The sequence below is a fragment of the Sitophilus oryzae genome, unplaced genomic scaffold (assembly GCF_002938485.1).
Source record: "Sitophilus oryzae breed Bouriz unplaced genomic scaffold, Soryzae_2.0 scaffold_882_pilon_pilon, whole genome shotgun sequence".
In the NCBI taxonomy this organism is placed as follows: Eukaryota; Metazoa; Arthropoda; class Insecta; order Coleoptera; family Curculionidae; genus Sitophilus; species Sitophilus oryzae.
Window position 1 is genome coordinate 970,875 of NW_022147508.1, and position 27,854 is coordinate 998,728.

Genomic DNA, 27,854 nt, shown 5'->3' on the forward strand with positions numbered 1-27,854 from the left:
AAATTATTTATATTTAAAATTTTAAGACTAGTAATTAAAAAATATGTTGACAATTTGATTTTAAATAAATACCTATATGTTTAAAATGTTGTTTTAATTCAACGTAATTATGTACAGGGTGGTCGAAATTGGTCTGTTTGCCGAGAAAACATATTTCCTGACTAGATAGAGCAAAACCGACATAGATTTCATGGCTCGATTTGTGAGATACGTTTAATGGCGTAAACCGCCTGTTGATATTTTTACTGCCAACATAGATACAAATCATTTATTAGAATATACCGGGTGCATCTCAAAAGCGGCTCACCCATATAACTTTTTTATTTTTTCAGATAAAAAAAAACAAGATTTAGTATGTTAGTATATGATATAAATTAATATAAATTAGGATTGATTGACCTATTCAATTGTTTTCGGTCACTTCCTGTTTCACCGGAAATGACTACAACTTTTGATTTTTAAATGGCATCCTCGGTATTTTTCACTTTATTCGATAAAAAATGACACTCGGAATAGAATGACATATCATATGTCAACTTTTGACATATTCACTCAAAAACAGAGAGATAGATAGAGTGCCATGGCTGTGTTCAAAGCACTAATTTTTAATCAAGAAGCCTTTTTTAATCAAGGAGCCTTTTTTAATCAAGGACACTTTTTAAACAAAAAACCATATGCGAAAATGTCAAAAGTTGACATATGATATGTCATTCTATTCAGAGTGTCATTTTCTATCGAATAAAGTATGGGCCAAAATTATCCATAACTTTTTTATTTTGCGGAATAATAAAATTCTGTAAAAACGTTCTTAAGGCACTTTTTTAAGCATAATCCAGTGGCGTAGTCAGTTTTTTTCTATGCTTGCTCTTTCTGTCAGAAATAATACAAAATATAATTTTTTAAATAGAAATCATAGTTGACTAGGAACTTAAAAAAATGCTGACGTTTAACCGTTTCCAACGATATAAAGTTATGGGTATCTGTTTCTAAGAATGAGAGATATACTAGGTTTTTTATCTTTATATCGAAGCGGGCTTTGATTTTGTGTTGACGTATTTGCTTAATTATTTTTTATAATAATAATAGCTCCCGTAGATAGCGTTTAACGCCTTGGGAGTAGCAAGGTACAGCTTGCCATACTAGAGCCGTTCGGTATACAAGGAAGATAATGTGGCTAGCACTACGCTTCAACCGCCTATTATTACCTCAGGATTGTGAATCCCAAGTACTCATTTAAGGCTGAGTCGACCTAGGTACCCAAACTATTTTTATTTTAATAAAAATAGTCGGTTGATGAAATGCCGGGTGTGGGAATCGAACCCACACCTTGAGATTGGTAGACGAGAGCCTGTACCTCTACGCCACCGGGCACCTTAATTATTTTTTATCACAATTTAATATTCTATATTATTATTTATCTGCATAATTAAATACTTTCATTCTATTTATATATTATTAGTATTAGTAATTACAACTGAAATCAACACAATAAACAAAGAACAAAACTAAAGAAACGTAATTTTTGAGTTACGAATATGGTTTTCTAAAAAAAATCAAAGATGTTCAAACTGAGCACCTCCTTCTTGAAAACACAATAAACATCATTTGCTCACAGAGTTACAACGATTTATTAGGCAAACTGGTGTATTAAGTCCAAAAGCTTGCCTATAGCCTTCTGCAGTTCTTCTCTCGTCCCAATGGTTCTTCCTTATATATAATGTCTTTTAATTTCCCCCATAAAAAAGTCGAAAGGAGTTAAATCACAGAACCTAGTAGGCCAAGATATGGGCCCCTTGTCCCAACCTAATTCTCTCTAAATTCTCCATTTAATAGTTCAGTTGTAACCCTGACGTTTTAATTGTAATTGGTAATACCCTTGTATATGAATTTTTAGTAATACTAATATAGAATGTTGATTTACATTTTTAAAAGTTTTTAATTATGCAGATAAATAATAATATAGAATATTAAATTGTGATTTAAATCAATTGATTTAACTCATGCCAACCCTGAGTAGGAGCAGGGGTGGATGGGAGAAGTGGAAACCGGCCCGGGAAAAACAGGCAACCGGCCCAAATCCATAAAAACAAAATGACCATAACGAAGAAACATATTTTATATATTATAAGGAGGATGTTTTTCGCTCGTACGAAAAAGCTCTTTTGCCTCCGTTTTTTTTAATTAAATTGTCTTAATCAAAATTTTCGTAAAGACCAATATTGGGTCGGACATATGAATTTTTACTACAAAATGGCTCAGTTTTCCAGGGTTCTACTGCTTTATTTCCATTATCGATAACGGTAATTTGATCTTGAATAGGCTACGATTTTGAGTCACGATTTTGAGAAACTTTAAGACTTCTTGATTCATTCAGTTCAGCTGACCCAATCCTCTGTGAAATACATTACTTTTAGCTTTTCGGGTATATACTTTCTTTTTCTTACACATTGTAGAAAGAAATTCTCCTCGTTTTTAACTGAATGAACCGCATTATCTAGGTTATTATACATACATATAGTTCTTATCAGGAAACTTTTCCTCTATACTTTTCTACATTTGGCATCTTGTATGATAATGCCATGACTCAAATGAAAAAAAAACTAGGCAATACCTAGCCAGTGGATATAAATGTGTTCTGATGTAATGCTATGTTACAGTCCATAATAAGAACATTTGGATTTTCGAGACATATTAATATTTTATTATCTAATCTAGTTTAAACCTTATTTTTTAACTCTTCTCTGCTTTGGCCTCCATTTGTCAATCTATGCTACCGTATTCTTAGTATACATTTAGATCGAGACTATTTAAATTTACCTAATGCTATTCATTCTTTTTTCTGCTGCCAGTCAGTCATATTTATTAGTTATTAATAAAAGAATAGTGGGTAAAACTATACAGGGTGAGTCTTAAATAAGTGCAAATATTTTCAGGGGTGGTATATTTCGACCCCACGGACACGTCTATGAGGTTTTTTTTGCAAAAAAAGATGTTAAAAATCGAGCATTTTCTCAAAATACGATTTGGGCATCTTTTAACCGGCCAGGATAAGACACTTAAAACATTAGACGATCAAACCTATTTTTCCAAGGCTCCTTAACTAAAAATTAGTGTTTTTAACACAGCCATGGCACACTAGATTGAAATTAAAAAAAAAAACAATTTGTTTAATACAATTTTCAAATACAATCTTCAAATACAATTTTTGTTGAGCGAATATGTCAAAAGTTGACATATGACATGTCGTTAGATTCAAAGTGTCATTTTCTATCGAATAAAGCAGAAATATACCGAGGGTGCCATTTAAAAATCAAAAGTTGTAGTCATTTCCCGTGAAACACGAAGTGACCGAAAACAATTGAATACGTCAATCAATCCTAATTTATGTCATATACTAACATACCAAATCTCGTTTTTTTATCTGAAAAATAAAAAAGTTTTTGGGGTGCAATAATAAAAGTTATAGCATTTTTTTGGCATTATAAATTTCACCAAATTAATATTTTTAACGAGGGAGGTTTTCTTTATTAATATTTTTTTAAATAATTTAATAATATTTGAACTATTTTATTCTGTTACACTTTAAAAAATTGTACCAGCTAAGAGTGAATTTATACCAAAAAAACAACAAACATGCAAATTCCTTCTGCAAATTTGTGGTTCTTTTTATATTTTTTTCTAATCTAAGGATGTATAGTGACAAGAATATTTTCTGGTAGTATTCAATTTATCTTGGCCAGTTAAAAGTTGATATTGAAGTGTAAAGAATATATTTCAACATGGGAAAGAAGAAAAATAAGAAAAATAAGACACCAGGTAATTAAGTTTGCAAGGCTGAGTTTGATTATTAATTTTAATTTAACTTTTTTTTATAGAACCTACAGGAAGAACAAGCCCAGAACACACTGGAAGGTTACTTATGACTGAATTGGGGTATGATATTATGAAAAAATATCAAGAAAACCTGTCACCATCGCAGAGAAAAGTACAACTCTTATTTAAAGAATACCGGCTCGATTCATATCGTAGAGGTTATTTCCTTGATCAAACAAAACAAGATTTTATATTGTGGAGTATAAGGCAAGTAAAAACTTTTTTTTTATTTAATTTATTCCCCCGACTAAACACTTCTTTAATGACATGCTAATATTTAAGGAAGAGTGATTCTTGGACCTATACTAAGAAAAAAAAACTTCACACGAATATATGTCCTAAACATTTTAACTTTTCAGATACAGAGTGGCAAATATTCTTCTTTTTTTCAAAATATCTCTGATGTTGTATTTGATACACGTTTTCCATGCATCAAAATGCTTATTTTGATATAGAAAAAAAATGTTTTAGTTCTTAATTTCCTTTCAGCCGATGCAGAAATCATTTCCACACAACAGTTACCGAATCAGATTTTCAGCGATTTGATTCTGAAGTAAATTGACTTTTTTTTGAGCAAAAACTATGCGTCGCGTCGGACGAAAAAAAATCAAGAGATAAGAAATGTTATAAAACCCGTATGGACCGCACTGGTTGAAATAAATAAAATTCTTTGTGCACTAAAAAAGGTATTTTGATGCATAGAAGACGTCTATTAAGTTTCATAAACGTATCTATGTACAGGGTTGTTCACTACATACGACACGGAGTATTGTAGCTACACGATTAGATTTTTACAAATTGTAAGTTTGGGTACGTTGAAGGACTATTAGAGCTACAATTCAAAAATATTTTTACAAGATACAGAGTGTCCCAAATAAATAAAAAATATCAAAGTTGTATTTTTTTAAATGGAAAACCCTGTATATTATTACATTTTTAGTTTCTACGATTAAAATAAAGGCAAATTTGATTAAAGTTTATTACACTTAAACCTTACCGTTTTTGAAATATTTTCAATTTTGTGAAATTGCAGTAAACATTTTAAGGCTTCATTTCTCCAAGGGTATAAGATTTTTAATACTAAATATTTATTGAAGATTATTTATTGATCAGTTGTTGTATTGCAATAATAAAAATAATACTACCTCATACAGAGTGTCTAAAATTTTATTTTAAATAATTACTAGCTTTAAAGGGCAATAACTTATTTAATTTAAATAGAACGCCCTGTATATTTTAAGAGAATCAGATGCATAATTTAATTGTCTATCAAATTGTATTATACCACTTTTTACATATCCTTTCAAGTTTTCGTAGAAAATGCATTTTCTTATAATTTAGACCTCATTTATCGATATACCCATGGAATATTGACATTTTAGATTGTTTTTAAAGCAACAAATGTACAAAATATACAGGCTAGTAATATTATTGTTTTTAGCATAATGATAATATTACTAGCCCATTTGTATGCAAAAAGAAAACTATTTAAATTTTTATAAAAGAATATAACATTAATTAAATATACCACCCCAAGGGCGTAGATAAGGGGGGGGGGGTAGAGGGGGTAATTACCCCCCTTCCAGAGCGGCTTAAAAAATTAATAAAGTTTCTATTTTGTTAGGTAAACTAAAAAAATATTAAGATTTGTCTTTTCTGTGTTTTTTTAATACTGTTTATATTGGTATAAACAATTTAAATTTTATTAAATAATCACCATGTTATCTATTTGCTATAAATTATTTACCAAAATTTTAGCTACTCTGGATTTTTAGTAGTTTATATCTACAAAAAAATCAAGCTAGTTCGAATTACTTCGAGTTTTACCAAAAAAAATGTTGCCTACTGAGTCACCCCTTTACAAAATCTCAATCAAACACCGACGGCGACACGCATGTGTCCTATTTTTTTTAATTAAAATCTAGCGCGTATCACTTCTTTCTCTGACACTGTCTAATACTGTTTTAGACGGCGCCGAGTAGCGACAGAAACCGTCGGCTCTTTTGATGTGGTGGGACCAAATTTTCTTTCTCTTTTGACGTGTTTGACAGATAGACTACGTATTTAACCGCTCAACTTATGAAGTGGTCCTATAAACATGGTATACACTGCTCACAATTTGAAGTGGAATTAATTATAAAGTTGTATACATATCTTTTTTGTTTTGTTATATCCTTATTTCTAAATGTGAATGTATAAAATATCTTACTGCTAATAAATAATTAAAAAAACGATTCGTTGCCTGAGGTATACTTGAAATAAAGTATATAGAGATATTTGATAAATGGCAACCGTGGCAACTTCGCTTCTTCGTATGACAGATAACCTACTGATTTCGCGCAGCCGCAAAGAAAATTGAAAACGGGACTGTCGCTACTTGTCGGTTTAGGTACTCTGGCGATACTGTATTGAATGTTATCTGAAACCCACAGAATATACTAACGAAAAAGAAGCCCAAGTTCCTTGTAATAAATCGGTTCCATTTTCGTAACGCCATCTCTCGACGAAGCTGACATTTACAGGTTAGCCAAAGGGGTGCGGGGCCGGGGGGAATTGTAAAATACACTTTTTTATTTTAATTATTTTTATTCGCTATTTGCAATTTTATTTTTAAAACATATTATCTGAAACAATCACATAATATGTCTTAAAAATAAAATTACAAACGGAAACAAAAGGAATTAAATAATCTGAAAATCTACAAAGTTTATTAATAAAAAAGTTAGGCTATGCAAATTGATATATTAAGTATAACCTCTTTGGTATAACATTGTTAAACAAACATTAACAAATCATAACATATCAGATCATAGAACTAAAAAAAGTACTATTACATAAAAACAGGTGATACAATACTTCAAAATGAATTTTAACATAATATCAAAACCGAAAAATCAAACTGCAAACACAACCACTTATCACTGTTATCACTGCAAACACAACCACTGGACTCACCCAAGTCTACAAGACAGGCGGGGAGCGGCGGGAGGAATTTTGATACGGGCGAAGAGTGGGTCAACTGATATATTTTATATTCTTTAAACTGTGCTATGATGTTATAGCGTAAATGTATTAAAATTTTGGGTAAAAATAGAAAAAATTGGAATAAATCGTAAACTATTAAAAATAGGTATGACATACTTAATAAAAGTTGAAGAGTTTTGTAAAATATATCAGAAAAAATGATAATATATAGGATGTAGCATTCAAAAAATTTGAGATTTTTTAATTTTAAATAGTTGAAATTCATAAATATATTTTGAACACCCTGTAGCATTTAACTAAAATATCTTTACATATACCTTTTTTTCATCTAAGTATATAAAACTCTCCTCCCAAATTTTGGTTCTCCAACTTCAGAAACAATGGCACCAATGACAATTTTTTACCACACTGCAATTTAATACTTGTTTGAACAAATTTAAGTATTACAAAAACTATTAATTTTAGGTATATAACATTATATATAAAAAAGATATAGAATTTTACGCAAAATCTAAAAATAAAATAAAAAATAGGGTATTGCATTTAAAATAATATATGTTATATTCGCCACACTTTTTTGAAGCACCCTGTATACTCTATAATAATTTTAAAATGTGTATCTTAACCACCCCTATAACTTTTATATTTAATATTTTTTTGTAAGCCTCGAAACAAATGAGATAATCGACTTTAATCTATCGTTGGCTCACCCTGTACAATACAGCAAGATTTGAAAAGCACTCGGCAATTGGAATTCGTAAACAGGCGCGTTTAGGATTACCGCGTGTTTTGATTGCTATGGTTTGGTTTGTTGGTTCGCGCGTTATTGATGTCTAAATTACAATATCTACTAGGTTAAGTTCATACCTACAGAAGAAAAGTGTTTAAGAATGTAAAGCAGAAACATGTTTTCATGTAACACTGATTTCAGTTATTACTACAGTTAACGCAACTTTATGAAAATGACGTATTTCCGCAGAAAATGTTCTGTTTGTTTATGTTTAGAAAAGAGTTTAGAATATAAAGCAGAAACATGTTTTTATGTAACTGATTTCAGTGATTCTAAAGTCGGAAAAAAGAGAATGATGCATTTTCGCGAAAAATTTATACCATTTGGTGTTTGGGGAGGCTTCTATATAATATCTATATTTAATCTTATATAGAGGGTGGCACCTATCATACGATGCGGAGGCTCCAAGGAGAACGGGAGTTTTTATGTCGAAATGAAATTTTGAGGCCATATGTAGGTTAATTGAAAGCATTTTATAGAAATATTTAGAGTTCTACAGGGTGTCTCCCAAAAAAGTTATGCATAAAAGTTGTGTCTTTTGTAATGGGACACCCTATATAGGTATATATGATTTGATTTTCGGATTTTGGAAAAAAATAAAGGTAAGTTTGATATAAGTATATATGCCTAAATTGTAGGATTTTGACATATTTCACATTATGTGAAAATGTAGAATAAACTTTAAATTCCAATAACAGCTATCTATATTGTAATTTGCCCTGTATAACCTGATATTTAATGGCAATAACCATTGTATGTTAAACCAACTTAAAACTTGTTCTGAAGAGTTATACAGACAAAATTAATATTGAACGTTGGCCACTTTTAAAAGTAATTTACTCCTTTATTTTAAATGAAACGCCCTGTATATTAAACCGGTATTCAATGGAGAATTCATATATCTATAAAAATACTTAAAGTTGCCTACCCCTCAAACAAAGATTTTGCTAGATATTTTCATTTATATGATTTTGCCTCAGTAGATCTTTATTAGGGCTCAAACGAACTGACGACCAACGAACGCAGCGACCATGCAGCACTTGAGTCAGTGTTATTAGGAAACGCAGCTGCAACCAGTAATAACATTGAATCAAGTTCTGGTCGATGCGACCTGGTCGTCAGTGCGTTTGAGCCCTTATTTGATCAAGGTGGAACAATCTAGGTGGCTGTGACATACATTTTGATAATTTAACAAACATTAAACGTAAACGATGTAAAGTAAAATAATCAAAGGTACTAAAAAGATACACGTTTAAAACATATTTCACTTATTACAGAATTAAAACTAGATAAAAAAGCGAATAATTATGACACAAAAATTAGCTAGATGAAATAAAATGCCCAATATCTTACCTGTCCTCTTCACTACATAAAATTATTCTCTTTTCAAATAACATTTTCATCTTAAAAGGCATATTATGTAAAGTTTTACTTCGAAAAGCAGTAACAATTTCTCTCATGTTGTCGACAATAATTGTTCGAGTGTTGTAAACACTGTCTTTAACATACCCCAATAAAAAAAAGTCAAGACTAGATAAATTAGGAACATTTAAGTACCTATTCTATTAAATAGTGAATACACACTGCAGTCATCAACTAATAAAATCATATCAATTCTCTCTGATGTAGGAACAGTTTCCATTTTTGACCAATTTCTGAGATTTTTTTTAACTGACTTAAAATGATAACTAGTCCTTAAAGTTGAACTAATTTCACAGCTATGTTGAAGTAACATCAAACGTATCACAGCCACCTAGATTTTATCAAATAATAAGGATCTACTGACACTAAATCATAAAAATGAAAATATCTAGGAAAATCTTTGTGTGATGGGTAGGTACTGTCTCACTTTTTGGGCCAAGTTTTGATTTAAAGTACAATATTTATTTTACCACATATTGAGCTATACTGAGTAAATTTGAATTTAGGTAGCTTTTATTGAAATTTGAAAATTATTTTTCATTTTTAGAAAATGTTAAATATGCCTAAAACCTCACCTTTATTTTTCTCCTAGAATCAGAAACTCAATTAATATATATACCGGGTGCGTCTCAAAATTGGCTCACTCCTATAACTTTTTTATTTTTTCAGATAAAAAAAAGAGATTTGGTATGTTAGTATATGACATAATTTAGGATTAATTAACGTATCCAATAATTGTTTTTGGTCACTTGTTTCACCGGAATTACAACTTTTGATTTTTAAATAGCACCCTCGATATATTTCTACTTTATTGGATAGAGAATGACACTCTGAATAGAATGACATATCATATGTTAACTTTTGTCATTTTCGCATATGGCTTATTTGAAATTGTAACATGCGGTTCATAACGACAAATTGACTCGAAATACCAAGTGTGTGGTACCAAATTATTCGTAAAAAAAATGCTTTTTCCAAATATGCTAATAAGCCAGTTGAGCCACCCTTGTTCCATTTGAAAAAATTGAGAAATGATTAAAAAAACGATTTGAGCATCTTTTAACCGGCCAGGACAAGACACGAAAAACATTAGACGATCAAACCTATTTTTCCAAAACTCCTTGATTAAAAATTAGTGTTTTTAACACATTAACACATTTAAAATACGATTTTTTTTAAAGCGAAAATGTCAAAAGTTGACATATGGTATGTCATTCTACTCAGAGTGTCTTTTTCTATGGAATAAAGTAGAAATATACCAAAGGTGCCATTTAAAAATCAAAAGTTGTAGTGATTTCCGGTGAAACAGGAAGTGGCTAAGAACAACTGAATACGTTAATCAATCCTAATTTATGTCATATACTAACACACCAAATCTCGTTTTTTTTTATCTGAAAAAATAAAAAAGTTATAGGGGGTGAGGCACTTTCGAGACGCACCCGGTATAGGGGTTCCATTACAAAAAAAAACAACTTTGATGCGTAACTTTTTTGGGGACACCCTATAGAACTCTCTATATTTTTAAAAAATGTTCTAAATTAACATGCATCTTGCCTAAAATTAATTGCATTATCTTGCAGTATAGGTATATAAATAATAAAATTATATAAGGATTCTTGCCACTTAACTGCTGATATAGAAATTTAATTCTACGCTGTGTTTGTCATAATGTGGATCAACTTTCTCTCACTACCGGTTTCGGAGCCCTACTCCATCATCAGGTGAGCTTGGGCAGCTCCACAAAGTGACAACCACAGCGCAGAGTAGTTAATTCCGACTTGTCGGAAAGTATCGGTTAGATATTAAGTCCCGAACGGGAGATAGCGGCCTGCGTGCAATGGTAGTACTTTCGTACCACCGAGGCGCAACTAAACGATAGTAAAAGGATGGTAAAAGACTCTTTTTTTCTCCAAATTATAAAATAGAAAACAAATTTCTTGCAGCATAGGTATATAAATAATAAAATTATATAAGGATTGTTGCCACTTAACTGTTGATATAGAAATTTAATTCTACGCTGTGTTTGTCATAAAGTGGATCAACCTGCTCTCACTACCGGTTTCGGAGCCCTACTCCATCATCAGGTGAGCTTGGGCAGATCCACAAAATTTAAATTTCTATATCAGCAGTTAAGTGGCAAGAATCCTTATATAATTTTATTATTTATAATAACATGTTTTGATATACATCCATTCAGAAATACGAAAAACCCGAGCCCCCCCCCCTAAAATCTATAAATTGGGTTAAATATTAGGCTTTTGGCTTCAAAATGGCGCACTAAAAAGCATATTCTGCATTACTTTTTATTTGCCTCCCCCCCACAAATAAATTTCTGTATCCGCCCATGGTCGTGATTGGGTGTTTGTTTTTTATTGTTAACCCAGATTAACCATAAAAACACAAACAACCAATCACGGCGCGTCTCGGCGAATTTCAGGAAACGTGGGAACTAATTTTTATAACACGGGCTTATAATTGAGTTTACTTCTGAAAGTATTTCCAGAAATGTTTTGCGAAGTGTTTCACAAATATTTCCAGAAATATTTCGTAAAACATTTCGGGGATAGTGTAGAGGCTGTTTTAGATTAAAATTATATAATTCGTTTTTAGGTTTTTGGAAACGAATGCGTGTTTTTACCTCGGAATGACTACTGTAATTAAAGAGTTAGATATTCTCGAATATTTTGAAACTGAGGTAGTCAGTGATTTAAAATGTTTCATACGTGATTTACATTCTTTGAACTTGACTGTTGTATGTACCTTATCACCACCGGGCGCAACTTACTCCAGAGTGATTGATATCTTGATGGAAAATAGTCTAGAACAGGTAAGATCAATTTTATTTTTATATTCTGTACAAGAAATTACGACTTTATTACATTTAGACATTTGACATAGTGTATGATGGGGTAACTATGGGGCTTAAATAATATATCTGAGTAGTGCTGGTCTTGGACTGGCGTTAGTATTGCACTGGTCAGTCTTAGCCTTGCAGATAAAACGCTAGTCTAGGTGTTGGTCTCAGTTTTTGTGCAAGACCAAGACCAAGACCAGTCTCGTTCGTCACTACGAGCGGGCGTGCTAAGCGCGAGACTTATCAATCCGCAGGTCGGGCAATCGCGATCGCGAAAATACGCATTGGCATACGCTTCGCACGCCACGATTCATGGCTGCTCGGGTGCTTTATCACTCACCAGAGGAAGACAGTGAGCATTAGCATCAAAACTAATCAGTTTTGATTTTAATCGCCGCGCCGCACAGTGTTGCATCAAATGGACAAAATTCAAAAACATGAACAAATATTTTGTTACTATTATATAAATAAACTAGCGTGTACCCGCGACTTCGTTCGCTTCGTCTTAATCATTTGTAATAGTGATGATAAAGCAAAGCAAGAATTTCCATTAGCATACAAACCATATGCAAACTGAATAAAATTTTCTCACATTTATGTCAGCATGACAAAAAACAATATGGCGATATTATTATATAACTTGGTAATATTTGAGGGGTAGTTTCATCTCGTTGGAATTTGACTTTCGAAAAATCCGTTTGCCAAAAATAAGCTTTTAACGTCAAGCAGTTTAAGCAGAATCGTGGTTAATCAATTACCCAACTTTCTGGAACACCCTGTATGATTTTTTAAATATTTTCAAAATATGTAAAAAAAACAAAATAAATTATGCGTGTCCAAGCGTTTTCCCGAAAGAGTAACTGTTTTCACCCTCTAAGAAGGAAGCGACTTTTCTCAGTGATTTTACTCCACTATAAATGGTTATCGTTGAGCTCTGTGGTTGAGCCACGACTATCGAATGCTTTTGATAAATGAAATTTAGTATTCGTTTGATTTTTGTATGCGTCAGTGCATTATTAGTTCTTCCAACTTTTTATAACTTCGCCGTATAAATACTGTGCTATTTTTGCGTTTATTAAAATAGTTAAAATACTAAAATAGTAGTTATTTTTTAATTTTATTTATTGACGATTGTGTGCATGTGCAGGTGGTCAAAATTTTTCCGAAAATTTGTATGGTTTTCCGTAGTCCGATCTTTCAATTATTTAATTTTATATGGTATATGGTCTATTTTTTAATGGGAAATTTTGAGAAGTAGCAATTTTTAAGAGATGAGATGAACTTACAATTAATTTTAAAAATACATATTTGTATTTTAGATGTTTTAATAATATGAATTAGTTGAACTTAATAATCATATTTAAGTAATGTGGTTGTATAATCATATTTAAGTAAATGGTTATCGAACTCAAACTATGGGGTGAGAAAATTAAAATGAAAGTTTTACACGTGCCAATTTAAAAAAAAAGTTAACGATGTTTGTATTTTGTTTATGCTAATTCTCTTACATGTAGTTTTTTGCAAAGAAAAAATATTTCATTTATGTTTTAAAGTAAATGCCAGTAAAAGTAAATATAATTTTTAAATAGTAATATAAAGCACCTAATATAAATAATTTTGATTTCTAATTTTTTATTTATATTTTCCCTCCATTACACTGCATGCTTAGAAAATTAATAAATGTTTATATTTCATGATTTTAAAATTTGTTGTTAATATAACAAATTAGTTCTGTAATTATTATTATTTAATAAACCAACGTTGCCAAAAAATTTAGAGACTATATTATTTTTAAATAGGATCTAATATAAATAATTTTTACATCTAATTTGTTGTTTATATTTTGCTACTACTTAAAAATATTAGGTATTTCCTTTAGATGGTCTATTCTTACTTTGCTATAAATATGGTAATCGTAAATCCTACAGGATGTTCAATATTCTACGCCAAACTTTCTAAAATAAAAAATATTTTTTCCTTGTTTTTTTAAATGGAACACCCATATTTTTTTTTATTAGATGGAGAGTGTAAAAATGGACATTTTTTGTATTTAGAGTATTTCAAAATTCTTAACGGTTTCGCAGATACACGCAGTATTATTTCATATGGCGCTTTCAATGGTAAAATACGAGAGAAAAATCATTGGGTGGCTTTGATAAAAATTTACTGTGGAAAATGCCATATGAAATATAAAACCGCAAATATCTGGGAAACCGTTAAAAATTTTGAAATACTGTAAATACAAAAAATGTTCTTTTTTTAATTCTCCTTTAATTGAAAATATAATATACAGGGTGTTCCATTTAAAAAAAACGAAGAAAAATTATTTTATATTTTAGAAAGTTTGGCGTAGAATTTTGAACATCCTGTATAATCTACGATATTCATATTTATAGCAAAGTCAGTACAGACCATCTAAAGTAAATACCTAATATAGTTTTGATTTCAGAATAGTTCTTGTATTTTTAATAATTTTTTTAAGATGGGCTGAAAAATATATATTTTTGATTTATTTTTTAATATCTCTGAAACTATCGAAATGTATTTATTCATACCTTAGGGTTATGTAAAGTGATCGGAAAGAAAGCCAAAAATGCAATAATATACAGGGTGTTCCATTTAAAAAAAATCATCCAGGTCCATTCACACTTTTTTGAGCCACCCTATAGAAGTTAAAATATTTTCCTGAAATACATCCTCGTACATACTTTAGGTTTGCACTTAAACAAAATTCTCAAGTTTTTTATTCTTGGAGCTACAGATGCCCGACGCACTATTACCGGACCCTGTATAGATATACTATCCCTAATTAACTAAAGCCAAACAATAATATTCTTTGCTAATATCAACTAATACCAAAATATGGCAACAGCGCCTTTCATAATGTATTTTCTGTGTAAATACTAGCACCCAAAGACATTATAAATATAGACCGAACATCTCATTCATAAATACTCGTTGGAAGTGTATCAAACATTCCAATGTGTCAAACAAGGACAGAAGAGACAGAGAAGTCTAAAATTTCCGACTCCGGCAACTAAGCGCATTTGGATTTTTCTAATGGCCAGTGGCGTATCGTTTTTTGGAAGGAATTTAATTAGTAAAGTAAAAGTAAAGTAATTAGTAAAAATTTTACTCCATATTAATATACTACATTAACACTTTTTCGTCAGATGAGTTTTATTATAAGGTCTAATATAATAAAATCACAAACCAAAAACGTAATAGGTAAAAAGCTTTATTGGAGGCCTGGGTCACACTGTATATAGGTATGTATAAAACTAGTAGCCTAAAAATTATTTACAGTTCGTCCCATTCTAAAAAAAAGGTAAATACACCGTACAAATAACTCTAGGAAGAGGTATTTGTACGGTGGTAAAAAATGGTCTAAACACGGCCGAAGGGGCAGGTATAATAAAGCAGTAAAATGTAAAAAAGGTCGGGTAAACACCTTTGTTTATTTGTTTAGCAAAATTCCTTTAGAATATCGTATAGGTATAATGACCAAAATATGACGCAATTTTAAGAAAAAAAATGTCACTTTCTGGCTTATAATAAAGTTTCAAATGCAACGTTTATATTCAAATTTGTTATGATCTACAACAGTTAGGTAGTAATTGAGACGAATTATAATTCAATTACCGGCTACTACGTTCTTGTTTTAATAGATCAAAATTCAACAAATATAATTAGAAATTATTTTAATTGTAAGGGGCTCCCTTGTAGGACGCCTATGTACAATTACGGCGGAAATTTGTACCTACCTGTGAAAAGACAAATTCGGGTAATTTGAGCTTATTTTTCCACACACTTGACACTGTCGGACGGCTCATTTTGATTCTGGAAGACTAGCAGCGACGTTGCCAATAGTTCTATACGTTTCAGCACATTAAACAGTAAACATGTCCTTTAATAGTAACGCTGTAATCCTCTGGTTAATAACCATATTATTACGCATGCTTCTTTAAAAATAAACTATTAATTTAATTAAGAAAGTGAGATTTATTGATATCCGGTGAAGGTTTTAAAGTCACCTTTTCTGCAAATCAAATTAAGTAGATAGGCGCAAATTTAAGATGTGGCAATGTCGCCTTCTCTATCTCAGTTGGTTTTTACAGTACGTAGTCAACCTCCGATTGTTTGATCGGGTTAAAATGCATAATGTGATATCTGTTCTTCCTAAATCTATGCTAGCACCTCAATAAAAAAATAATTTGTCCTTATCTATATCTGACTCCGCAAAAAATCAAAGATGCCGGCTTCTTTCATAGCATTGCCACCGACCGCTGTCGGGTTTCTCGGAAAGAAACCTACGTCGCCGGGCGACAACTAAAACTCAGTTAATATTTTATTATAATCGATCCTGACGAATGAATGAATTTCATAAATGAATGAATTTTATAAATGAATGGTTTTTGCTGCCGAATTACTAGAATACTAGAATACAATATTTCAAGGCAGATGACGGATCTATTCGATAATTTTTATTCGAATAGTTTTCAATGAATGTTTTCTTACTAACTATCGAATTATTCGAATGAATTGCAACTATCGAATGTTTTGATAGTATTCATTCGATAGTTCCCACTACTACTATAAACTACTGTTCACCTTGGAGCCTCCGCGTCGTACAAGAGGCGCCATCCTGTACAGGGTGGGTCAAATTCGACGCTTTTAAATGGAAACACCCTTTTCTATAGGAGATAGACGAAAACTAATATCGGTGTCTGGAGACATTTCCAAAGCACCTTTTTACGTAGAATTTAATGGTTTAAGTATAATTTTTTTAAAATTAATAATTTAAGAGTTATCAACAGAAAAATTTATTTTTTATTTGGGACACCCTTTATATTTTTAATTAACTGAAAATAATTTAAAATTACCTTTCCAAAAATATAGCACACTTGATAATATTTTGTTATAATCCCCTTCGAAATACAGAATTTTTAAAAGTTCGCCACTTTTAACTAGTAGGTTTTGGACCCCTTATTGATGATATGCCCTTAATGGAACTCGAAAACATTTTTCCAGACACCGCCTCTGAACGCTGAAGTTATCAGCAAATTTTTGCAGCCAATTTCAAGAACAATTGAATAGCTAACCAATATACCAGCCGTTGGCCGTCGACGCCGCCTGACTTAGTGCCCATGGATATACATATATTTGCGGAAGAATAATAAAGGTTCCTTATTCTTCTGTATAATCTAGACAATAATTAGAAATACTTAGCAGTTATGAGAGGGTATCTTTCACCTCTACTGAGATGAATTCCGCGAGAAATGTTCAAAAACTCTGTCCATAACAGAAGACGGTCGATATGTCGAACACCTGTAGCAAAATATCATGTCTTGGTTTGCTATTTATTTTTATTGTTATTAGATATAGTTTAATGTGTTGATGTTGGTTAAATATATTTTAAATTGTTATAAAATTCTGCATCTCTCATTATTTTCATTTTAATTGATGCTCACAGCTAGAATTTTTTTGCATTACAGCCGGTGCCGTTCAAAGCCTACTTATTTAAAGTGGGCGAATTTTTATCTCGATTTTTATATACTCTATATCTCGAAGAGGAATCGAGCAAAATATCAAGTATGTTATATTTTTGGAAAGGTAATTTTAATTTTTTTTCAATAAATTATAAATATACAGGGTGTCCCATATAAAAAATCAAACTTTCTGTTGATAATTCTTAAATTATTAATTTTAAAAAAATTATACTTAAACCATTAAATTCTACGTAAAAAGATGCTTTGGAAATGTTTTCATAAAAATACAAAATTTTCCATAGCAAAAAAGTTACAGCGATTTGTTAAAAATGCATATTTTAGAAAAACACCCCGTAACTCCGTAACGGTAACAGATATCGGTATGCGGTTTTCACCATCATGTTTTTGACAAAAATTGAGCTCCAGACACCGATATTAGTTTTTGTCTATCTCCTATACAAAAGGGTGTTTCCATTTAAAAGCGTCGAAATTGACCCACCCTGTACATTATATGTCTTTATGATTAAAATATCATATTTATTTTGCAGAAAAGAGTTAAACCACCTTGCCAATGCCACTACAAATATGACAAAAGAATATACTCAGATGTTATTTCTTACGAAGTATCGCCAGTGGGATCTATACTTCATTTATACGATTTATATGATTTAATGATAAGTTTGCAAGAAACGATCAAAGACCACGGAGATGTTTACTATCTTGGATATAACCTGGATGATGGAAGTAAGAGGAGTAGTCAGAATTGTTATTAGAACATATAAGGCATGAACGAAAAAAAAACGGCGTCAGCGACGGCTATGAAATGAAGATCGCTGTCATTTCATATATGTTAAATAATATGAGAAATATCATCGATTGTCATTTCCCAGCTAATTGACGTCGTTTTCTTTTCAATCATACGGTGTTTAAATACATCTTGTTTGAAGCTATACCGGGTGGTTTACATAAGTGGCTGACCTATAATTTTTTTTTATTTTTTCAGATAATTTTATATAATGACATATTATGTTACGGGTAATAAGCGAATTAGTTAATTCGTGAATTATCCGGTTAAAACGCGAATTAACCAACGCAGTCGGTTAATGCTAAAAAAACAGATATATTTTAAAAATGTTCGCAAATTATCCGGTTAGAACGCGAATTATACAACATGATTGGTTATATCCGTTGACTCTTGGTTATTTCGCGAATTAGCCGGATGATATGTTAAGTGAGCAATTATTTTTATTTACAAAAAAAATACAAATGCCCTTTGTTTTTCAAACTTAAACTAACAAATCTTTGCAAAACTTTTTTACAGTCTTAAAAATAAAACAAAAATCAGGCAGATATGCGTACCTGACTTAACCACATACTAAGTACTTATTCTTATTAGTACAGGATATAGGCTTGCATGGCCCTTAACAGATTTTTTTTGCATGACACTTAACTAGGGTTGCCAACTTTCAAAATTATAAATAGAGGATGCGAGTGTAAAAACAGGACAAGCGAAAAAATGTTTGCCAGTCCTCACCGTAACCTAGCTCAAGTCATGAATTTACCCAAAAGTTTTGTAAACTTTATTAGTACAGTCCTTTACAGTCAATTTGGCATCAAAAAAGGTCTAGACTCCCATCAAATTACCCCCGCTCTTTACCAGTCGTAAGTGGTCCACTGGAAAAGCTGCTTAAATTGGAAAATTCGTATCCGCCCACCCCACCGTTTTTGAGAAACTCAAAAATTTTGGATTCAATTTTCTGGCTGAACCGTAGATACCACAGTAAATTTTAAGGATCAAAAAATAAAGAGAATTATAACTTCTCTACATTTTCATCTCTAAAGTAACAACCTCTAAAACTAACGGAGACAAAGTTAAACTTATAATGGAATTAGGGACAATTTTTAAAATAGCCGAAATTTGTTTTTTTCAAAATATCTAGTAAGCCATGAACTTTTTCAAAAATCTGAAAGGCGCATATTTATGACCCCACAAAACTGCAATTCTTTCCCCATTTAACCGACTCTCTACCTCCAGTAGTTTCCGAGATACCCATAGAGAACATCGTAGGAAACTCACCCTGTATATACAAACTTCAATAAATGTATTATTATGTTTCTAGTTACTCACTATTGTGGTTTTAGAGTATATGACGGGTTAACACCATGTCATATGTCTCTCTATTGCATAAATTTCCTTACTATAGTTGTAGTTTTTAGGATTACAGCTTTCTGCATGTTAGTGTGAATGTATGGGGGTAGATCTATTGATTGTATATGTTGAGAGAATGGCTGCATTCGGCAGACGCCACCGATTAGTAATCGATAACTAATCATATTCTGAATGCACCTAAAAATTTCCGATGACTAATCGCCGTTGGTAATCGGACGCCATTTTTACAATCGTTCTCAAACAGCGATTTGTGATTAGCGATTACCGATTTGTTTATATAAAAAGTGTTAACAATATTACAATCTCTAAATGGCATGCAAGATTATTTATAGAAGAGAATACTTTTGATGCATTTGTTATTATTTATTTCGTAGTTATTTATAAATTTGTAAAAAAAATATTAGTGTAAAAATTAAAAAGTAAAAAAAAATAAATATTATTTATTAAATACACAAACGAGATAAATGAAAATGATATAAATAAATAAACTAATATATAAAAGTCAAAAACCATATCAAAAATTAAATAAAAACTAGTGGGCTCTCCCGTTAATCGTAGAAATTATAAAAAGGCATTCAGAAAAATTACAAATCGCAAGAAAACGATTACTAATCGTAAATGGCCGATTACCAATCGGATTCCGTCTGCTAAATGCAGCCAATGCTTTTGTAGTTATACCTGTTACTGATATAACTATAGGTATAATTGTTACTTTATTTTGTTTCCACATTTTCTGAATTTCTATAGCAAGTGGTGTGTAATTTTTTCTCTTTCTTTTGATGTTACATTGCTGTCGTTGGGTACAGCGATATCGATAATAAATGTTTGTTTATATATTTCATTGATCAATGTTATGTCAGGCCTATTGTTTATTATTGTTTTATCTGTATGGATTGTTCTGTCCCAGTATAGTTTATGTGTTTCATTTTCCATTACGTTTTCGGGAGTGTACTTATAATATTGCAACCTTGTTGTCTAAGCTGTATTTGATTGCCAGTTCTTGATGGATTATCTTTGCTACCGTGTTATGTCGACCAGTGTAATCTGTCCCCGCTAGTATTTTGCAACATTAGAATTTTTAGAATTTAGAATGAGTGGGAGGGGGGTTAATCACTTCGACCTTACAGATCCATTGTGTCCCCCTTTCTTGAATCATAACTCATCATACAGTCCCAGGGCTTTGACAAAAGCCAGTATCTGGGACGGTTTTATAGAGGGTAGTTCTCCATCTCCAGTATCAGTCGTACCAAAATTCATGGCACGAATGGTTGTCGTCTCGGCGCACTCAATGATGAGGTGTACTGGTGTTTCACCATCTTCCCCACAGAATCTGCATTCGCCGTTTCTTGTTAGTTTCAATCTACTGAGGTGTTCATTGAGGAGACAGTGTCCTGTTGAAAACCCCGTGACAATCCGAAGATTGTTCTTACTCAGACCCAGGAAGATCTGTGATTTTTCTTGATCATAAGCCCTCAGAAACTTCTTCGAGTGTATTAGAGCATTGCAAGATATCCATTCCAGGTTGCGGATGGAATCTCCCAAGTTCTTGAGTTCCGCCTTGAGTTGGTTACCACTTGGAAAGCAGAACGGTTCTGGTCCAGTTAGTGGAGTGTTCGCTCCTTTCCTAGCTAGATTATTTGCTTTTTCATTGCCTTCTATCCCTTGGTGAGCAGGCACCCAGTGTAGGAGGACTTTGTTTTCTTTGCCTAATTTATTCAGCTTCTCTATGCATTCTTTGACCAATTTCAAATTGATTGATACTGAGTTGATCGCCTTTAACGCTGCTTGACTATCAGATAAGATGGCTATTTCTTGTTTCCGATAGTTCCTATCTAAGATAAGTTGTACGCATCTCTCGATAGCGTAGATTTCTGCCTGTAGGATACTAGGGTAAGTGCCCATTGGTTCGGAGTAATTAGCTCTCGGCGCAAACACTCCGATCCCTGTTCCCGTATTGGTTTTGGAAGCATCAGTATACCAAGTTATGGTATGGTCTTTTAACTGCTGGGCAAGCGTTTCGCTCTTCCAATCCTTCTTATTGCTCAATACTACATTGACATGTTTGTCAAAGTTGTACGTTCTTGGCATATCGTCCACTGGGAGTTGCAGGAGTGGTATTTCCTTTTTGAGGCTGATCTGACAATTCTCCCAGTACTAATTCCGTTAGTGACCATTCTAATCATTGTCGCATTGGCATATCTACCAATGACAATGTGCAGTGGTGTTAGATCTAGAATGACCTCCATTGCTGCTGTTGGACAGGTTCTCATGGCTCCTGTGATGCAAACACATGCTAGTCTCTGGACTTTGCATAGGTTTAGCCTTGCCGTCCGTTGCTCTAGTTTTGTGTACCAGGCAACTGCTCCATAAGTAATCATGGGTCTTACTATCATGGTATACATCCAGCGCAAAATGTTAGGGGAGCAGCCCCATCTATTTCCGGCCAGTCTTCTGCATATCATGAGAGCCTTTATGGCTTTGCTGGTAGTGTTCTTAATAGGCCTGTTCCACAGGAGTTTACTGTCCAGGGTTATTCCCAGGTATTTAACTTCCTGTGTTGGCAGTATTTCCTTTCCATCTAGTTGGATTATTTTCAAGTTTTTCAGACTTCGCCTTCTGGTGAATGGCACTATCGCGGTTTTGTCTGAGTTGATACTCAGCCCGACAGTCCTACACCATCTCTCAGTGATACGGAGTCCTCTTTGGATAATATAACACAAGGTGCCTTCATGTTTCCCCCGAGCGATCATGACTATGTCATCTGCATACCCAATGCAGTGTATTCCCGCTAGAGTTAATTCATCTAGTAGTTCATCCACCACCAAGCTCCACAGCAAAGGGGAGGTTACTCCACCTTGTGGAGTTCCTTGCGTTGTTTTAACAGCTACAGTTTTGGTGCCCATCTGAGCCTCTGCTGTTCGTGTTGACAGCATTTCCCAAAACCAGCGAATAAATAATTTTGCAACATAGGTTGCCCCTATTATGCTCGATTATGCTCGATTGTTTCTGGATACTGTTATATGCTCGATTGTTTCTGGATACTGCTGACATTTTCGACATTTGTCTGTATCCATTCTCTCTTTCAGTATATATTTCCTATAATTTTTGGTTGCTATGACTCTGTCCTGAATGGCTAACAGAAATTCTTCAGTTTCAGATTATAGTTGCCTACCGACAACCACTTGCATGATAATCCTACATCTATTTGTGAGTTTTACATTATGGCATCGTGCGTCCCGTGAAGTGCCTTCCCTGCCCAGGTATCTTTCTTTTCTTGTTGTGGATTTGTGCATCTATTTTCCTCAGCATTATCACAGGTATTATATTTGTTTAAGTTGAGCGGAGTGTACTGCTTATCTGTCATTAGAATTGCTCGATGAAGAGGTGTGATTTTATTTCTGAAATATTTCCTTAGATTTTCTATTTGTGTATTATGTAGTAGGTACTTTTATATCTACTAAGCCTCTTCCTCCTTCCTTCCTACTTAATGTGATTCTTTCGGTGCATGACTTTGGATGTAGTTTACGATGTTCTGTTAATGTTGTTCTATTCAAGCGGTTTAATGCTTTAAAGTCTGTTTCTGACCATTTAACAATAGTTGGCCATGACTTCATAAAAAGCGCCATTTTTAAGCTTTTCGGCGATATAAGCTATAATATGTTTCTTTCGCAAAATTACTGAGTTATTATCTTTCTTGACTAATTTCACTTAGTTAGCCATGGAAACAAGTTCAATCGTCGTTGCTCTCAGAAATGTGAAATTATCATATCCAATCTTTGTAAATTAAAATAAACAAAAATTGCAAATAAAAATTTTTCAAATGAAGAAAAGCGTGTAGGATTATTGGTTAAAGTTTTCTTGGCAATACAGTTTCGAGGATACGTTGACCGGTGAAAGTTACTTACGTTTTTTAGAGAACGATTTTCAAGAGTGTTCTAATTGTTATGATTTATAACTTATAAAAAGACAAAATATATTATTAAACGGTTCTTTAAAATTTGCATTACACAAGTTATTAAATTAATTAAGTTATTTTAGAAAATTTTCAAAAAATCCGCAATTGTTTTGAGTACATAAATGCATCTTTTTAAAACTGAATTTCTAGCTATTCTCACAGAACGACCGGTCGTCTTAATCAAACTTCTCCTGTTCCGCCTCTTCGAGTGCTTCTCTCAATTCATAAGTTCTTTTGTAAACCTTGTTGTTAACCATACCGCATAAAAAAATCTAAAATGGATAGGTCAAGTGACCGAGGAGACCCATGCAATTGGTCCACCCCTTTCTATCCCTGAGTCTACATAATTATGGTGTAAATAATTTTTAACATTTCTTTCATTGTGGGGAGGGGGTTTGGTGTGTCATAATTAAAGTCATGTTGGAACCACTCTATTAATGCGCTAGTATCTAAATTTAACTTTTCTAACATGTCTTGAAAACCATTCTCTAAAAAAAAGTAAGTAACGTTCACCGGTCACCGGCCAACGTATCTTCAAAACTGTATAGCCCAGAAAAGTTGAACCAATAATAGGAGTATTTGGTTTGACGACGCGACGATTGAACTTGTTTCCATGGCTAACTAAGTGAAATTAGTCAAGAAAGATAATAATTGGCTATAACTCAGTAATTTTGCGAAAGAAACATATTATAGCTTATATCGCTGAAAAGCTTAAAAAATGGCGCTTTTTATGAAGTCATGGCCAACTATGGTTTCCATCATCCACATATGGTGTCATATGTCAAAAATGACGGGCTTTAGAAAATATCGGAGAACACAATCTCATTAGAGATGTGATTATCTACAACTTTTATCTGAAAACTTTTTGTCTAAAATAGATTATAATGGAATTAGGAACAATTTTTAAAATAGCCAAAATTTGTTTTTTTTTAAATATCTAAAACCATGAATATCTGTAAGCCATGAACTTTTTTTTTATTATTATTTATGACCCCACAAAACTGCAATTCTTTCCCCATTTAACCGACTCTCTACCTCCAGTAGTTTCCGAGGTACCCATAGAGAACATCGTAGGAAACTCACCCTGTATATCTAGTGTCTTTATTAGCCAGGTATGTGGGATACTGTAGAAAGCTTTTTGATAATCTATATAGCATGTGTGCATATTTCGTTGGTGCTTCTCTATTTGTTTCATAATGATAGTATCTATAATGATCTGCTCTTTTCATCCTCGGCTATTTTTTGAACATCCTTTCTGTTCTTCTAGTATTATGTCATTTTGTGTTAGGTGATTATCGATCTTTTGTGTTATTAGAGACGTAATTATTTTATACAGGGTAGGTAAACATGTAATCGGTCTGTAGTTGGCAGGATTTTGTGTGTCTTCGCTTTTAGGCTTTATGTATGTTTTTCCTTGTGTTAGAAAATGTGGCATGTTTTGTGGCTCAAGTACAATGTTGTTTATTAGTTTTAATAAGTGTTGATGTATTGCTGTACTTTTTATACCAGTAGTTGTGAATGTGGTCTACTCCAGGGGCCTTCCAGTTGTGTTTTTTGTATGGTTTTAGTTAGCTCTTCTATTGTAAATGTAGGATTTGCTTGTTGTTGTATATGTTTGTACTTATTTTGTTTTTCAATCCACGGGGCACTTTCGTTATGAGTTATTGTGCTTGACCATATACTTTCCCAAAATTGCTTGATTTCTTCTGCATTTGGAGGTAATATTGGATTATGTGTTGGATTGGCAAGGCTGGTATAAAATAGTTTTTGACTTGCATTAAATTGTGCGTTTTGTTTCCTTCTTTCGTTAGATTCGGTGTATCTTTTTAGTCTATTATTATTATTATTATTATTAATAATAAATTAGTTCAAAGGACTAAATATATTTAATTTATTTGTTTCATTTCTAGAGCTCCGACCCCACCATGCAGACTGGTTAGATGTTGCATCTATGATAACATCAACAAAATATCGTTGCTGTTTCTTTAGTACTCAATACAAAATTTCTGCAGTTTTATTTAACGTATCTTGTCATTTTATCTTAAAACGAATACAACAATCAGGTATCTAATAATTTATTTACTCCAATTTTAACTAGATATTATTTATTTTATATTTTAGAACATCTTAAGATGACTCCGACTATGGACAGCTCAATACATCTTTTAGAAACATTATGTCCATTGGCACAGTCAATATTTCACCTGCGCTCAGTCTCCCCTTCAGACTTAGAAGCGCTATACGAAAGCCTCGAAGACGTTAGATTAATATTATCAAGTATGGTGTTTAAAAAACCTACTGATCTGACCACATCTTTAAAGGATCTCAATTTCACTCCTACCGCACAACGTTTTCCAGAACGTCCTCCCACAACTTTACGTGTACCTGAAATTCCTGTTATTAGTTTAGGGAAGCCCACTCCTTCAACTCCTAAAAGCGAGGAAGTTGAAAAACCTGAGATTAAATTTTCTCCAAATGTAAAGGAAAGCACCACAATAGAAAGTACCTCTCTAGATAACATTTATAAAGATTTTATCCATCATATGAAACATGTAAGTGGGAGGAAAGTTCCCGCTGACAAAGTAAAAAGCATGAGATCCAAAAGGATAGAATATGTTGAGAAGACTCTCAAAACTATAAAAGAACAGTTTTCTCGTAATTATGAATTTGTAAAAAGTATACTATCGGATAATCAGAGTGGAAAAACAAAACTGCCGACTAACGTTGTTATAGACCCACTAAGCCCAAAACCTCCCAGCCCGGCGAATGTAGAAATGGAAGAAGAAGAAGAAATTAATAGAGAGGTGCCTCAAGATGAAGCGAAAATTAAAAAAGAACTATGGAGAATGAAAAAACGAGAGAAAGTAGAGAAACAGAAAAAATTCGATAAACTTTCGAGAAAGCAACAAAAAGAATTTTTAAAAGAGGAAAAACGTAAGAGAAGACCAAAACCAAGTACAAAGCACAAGTTTCCTGGCGAAGAAATTAGATCTGTCAAATCATCGACTTCTGCAGCTTCCATTTCAAAATCGTCAACTTCTACTGCCACTTCAACTACTGCCTCACAACCATTGGTTTCTGCAGCTTCTTCTTCGCAATCATCGACACCTGTAGTGAAACTATCAAACTTTGGAGACTCCGATATGAACCTATCGACTTCTGCAGCTTTCGTTCCACAACCATCTACTTCTGCAGCTTTTGTCCCACAAACATCTAGTTCTGCAGCTTTCGTTCCACAACCATCTACTTCTGCAGATTTCGTTCCACACCCATCTACTTCTGCAGCTTGTTCTTCGACACTATCCACTCCTGCAGCTTCTGCTTCAAACACGTCCCACAACCCGTCTATTTCTGCAGCTGAGCAAGGAAAGTTATATCGCATAACATATAAGCCTAATGCATATAGGGATAAACATCAATTTTGTAAGTTACATAATGATATAAAATGTGCACAATTCGAACGAGCACCACTTGACTGCCTTTCTACATTAAAAGGTTTTCTTGCCTTAGCTGATATTTTACGAATGAATAATATAAGTAACACAGAGACAAAAGTTTTCTGTATGGAAGATCTTGATTACTATTTCAAATTTACTTTTAAGAAATTTGTAGGATTAAATACAGATGCCCTACAATTCACCGTTCTTAGAAATATACATATCTCTTATATTTCTTTGATTGACAGAGAATTTCATATTCCTATAATTATTCCACACGACCCTCCACGACTTACGCGTCTACAAGCCTTTACGCCTGTACAACCATATCCCTCTTCTCCCAAAAGGGAAGAAGAGGAAGCTTTTCTTGAGAGAGTATTACGAATGCGTATTCCTGAAGTGCTTCCGAATGTAGAAGAAAATGTAGAAGAGGAAGAAGAGGAAATCTTTGTTTAATGATTAATTTTTGGGCCATTTTGGACAGTGTAAAATGTTGACAGGCATATTTATATTTGTGTAATTTATGTGGTATTGTGTAAAATGTATAAGTTATAAGAATGTGTTTATGTTGTTTATACTTTTATGCGTAGTATAAAGTAATAAATAATCTATACAATAACTCAAGTTTTCAGTCAGGAACATTACATCAAACAATCATGTCAACAACTATTATATCAAAATGTTTAAAGATAAATCTAGTTTAGAATGGTCCAGGAAAGGTCCAATCAACGATTGTCCCCTACACAGTACAACTTATTTAAGTATTATTTATAAGTTTATTATCCCATTACTGATATTTTTATCATTTCTGGTGAACAGTATTTATAATTGAAGATGGTCTAAAATACACAAAAAGAAGAAGAAGTAGAACATTTTGTT

At 32.6% G+C, this 27,854-nt stretch overlaps 1 protein-coding gene across 1 annotated transcript; it reads left to right on the forward strand.

Moving 5' to 3' along the window:
• The first annotated feature begins 3,676 nt into the window (after positions 1-3,676).
• LOC115890547 lies at positions 3,677-27,608 on the forward strand. Its single transcript, XM_030910813.1, has 6 exons — positions 3,677-3,816; positions 3,876-4,080; positions 11,681-11,897; positions 17,962-18,157; positions 25,449-25,601; positions 25,660-27,608. Exons 1-6 carry the CDS (start codon positions 3,780-3,782, stop codon positions 27,429-27,431), a joined length of 2,580 nt encoding a protein of 859 aa, XP_030766673.1. The 5' UTR covers positions 3,677-3,779; the 3' UTR covers positions 27,432-27,608.
• The last annotated feature ends 246 nt before the right edge of the window (positions 27,609-27,854 follow it).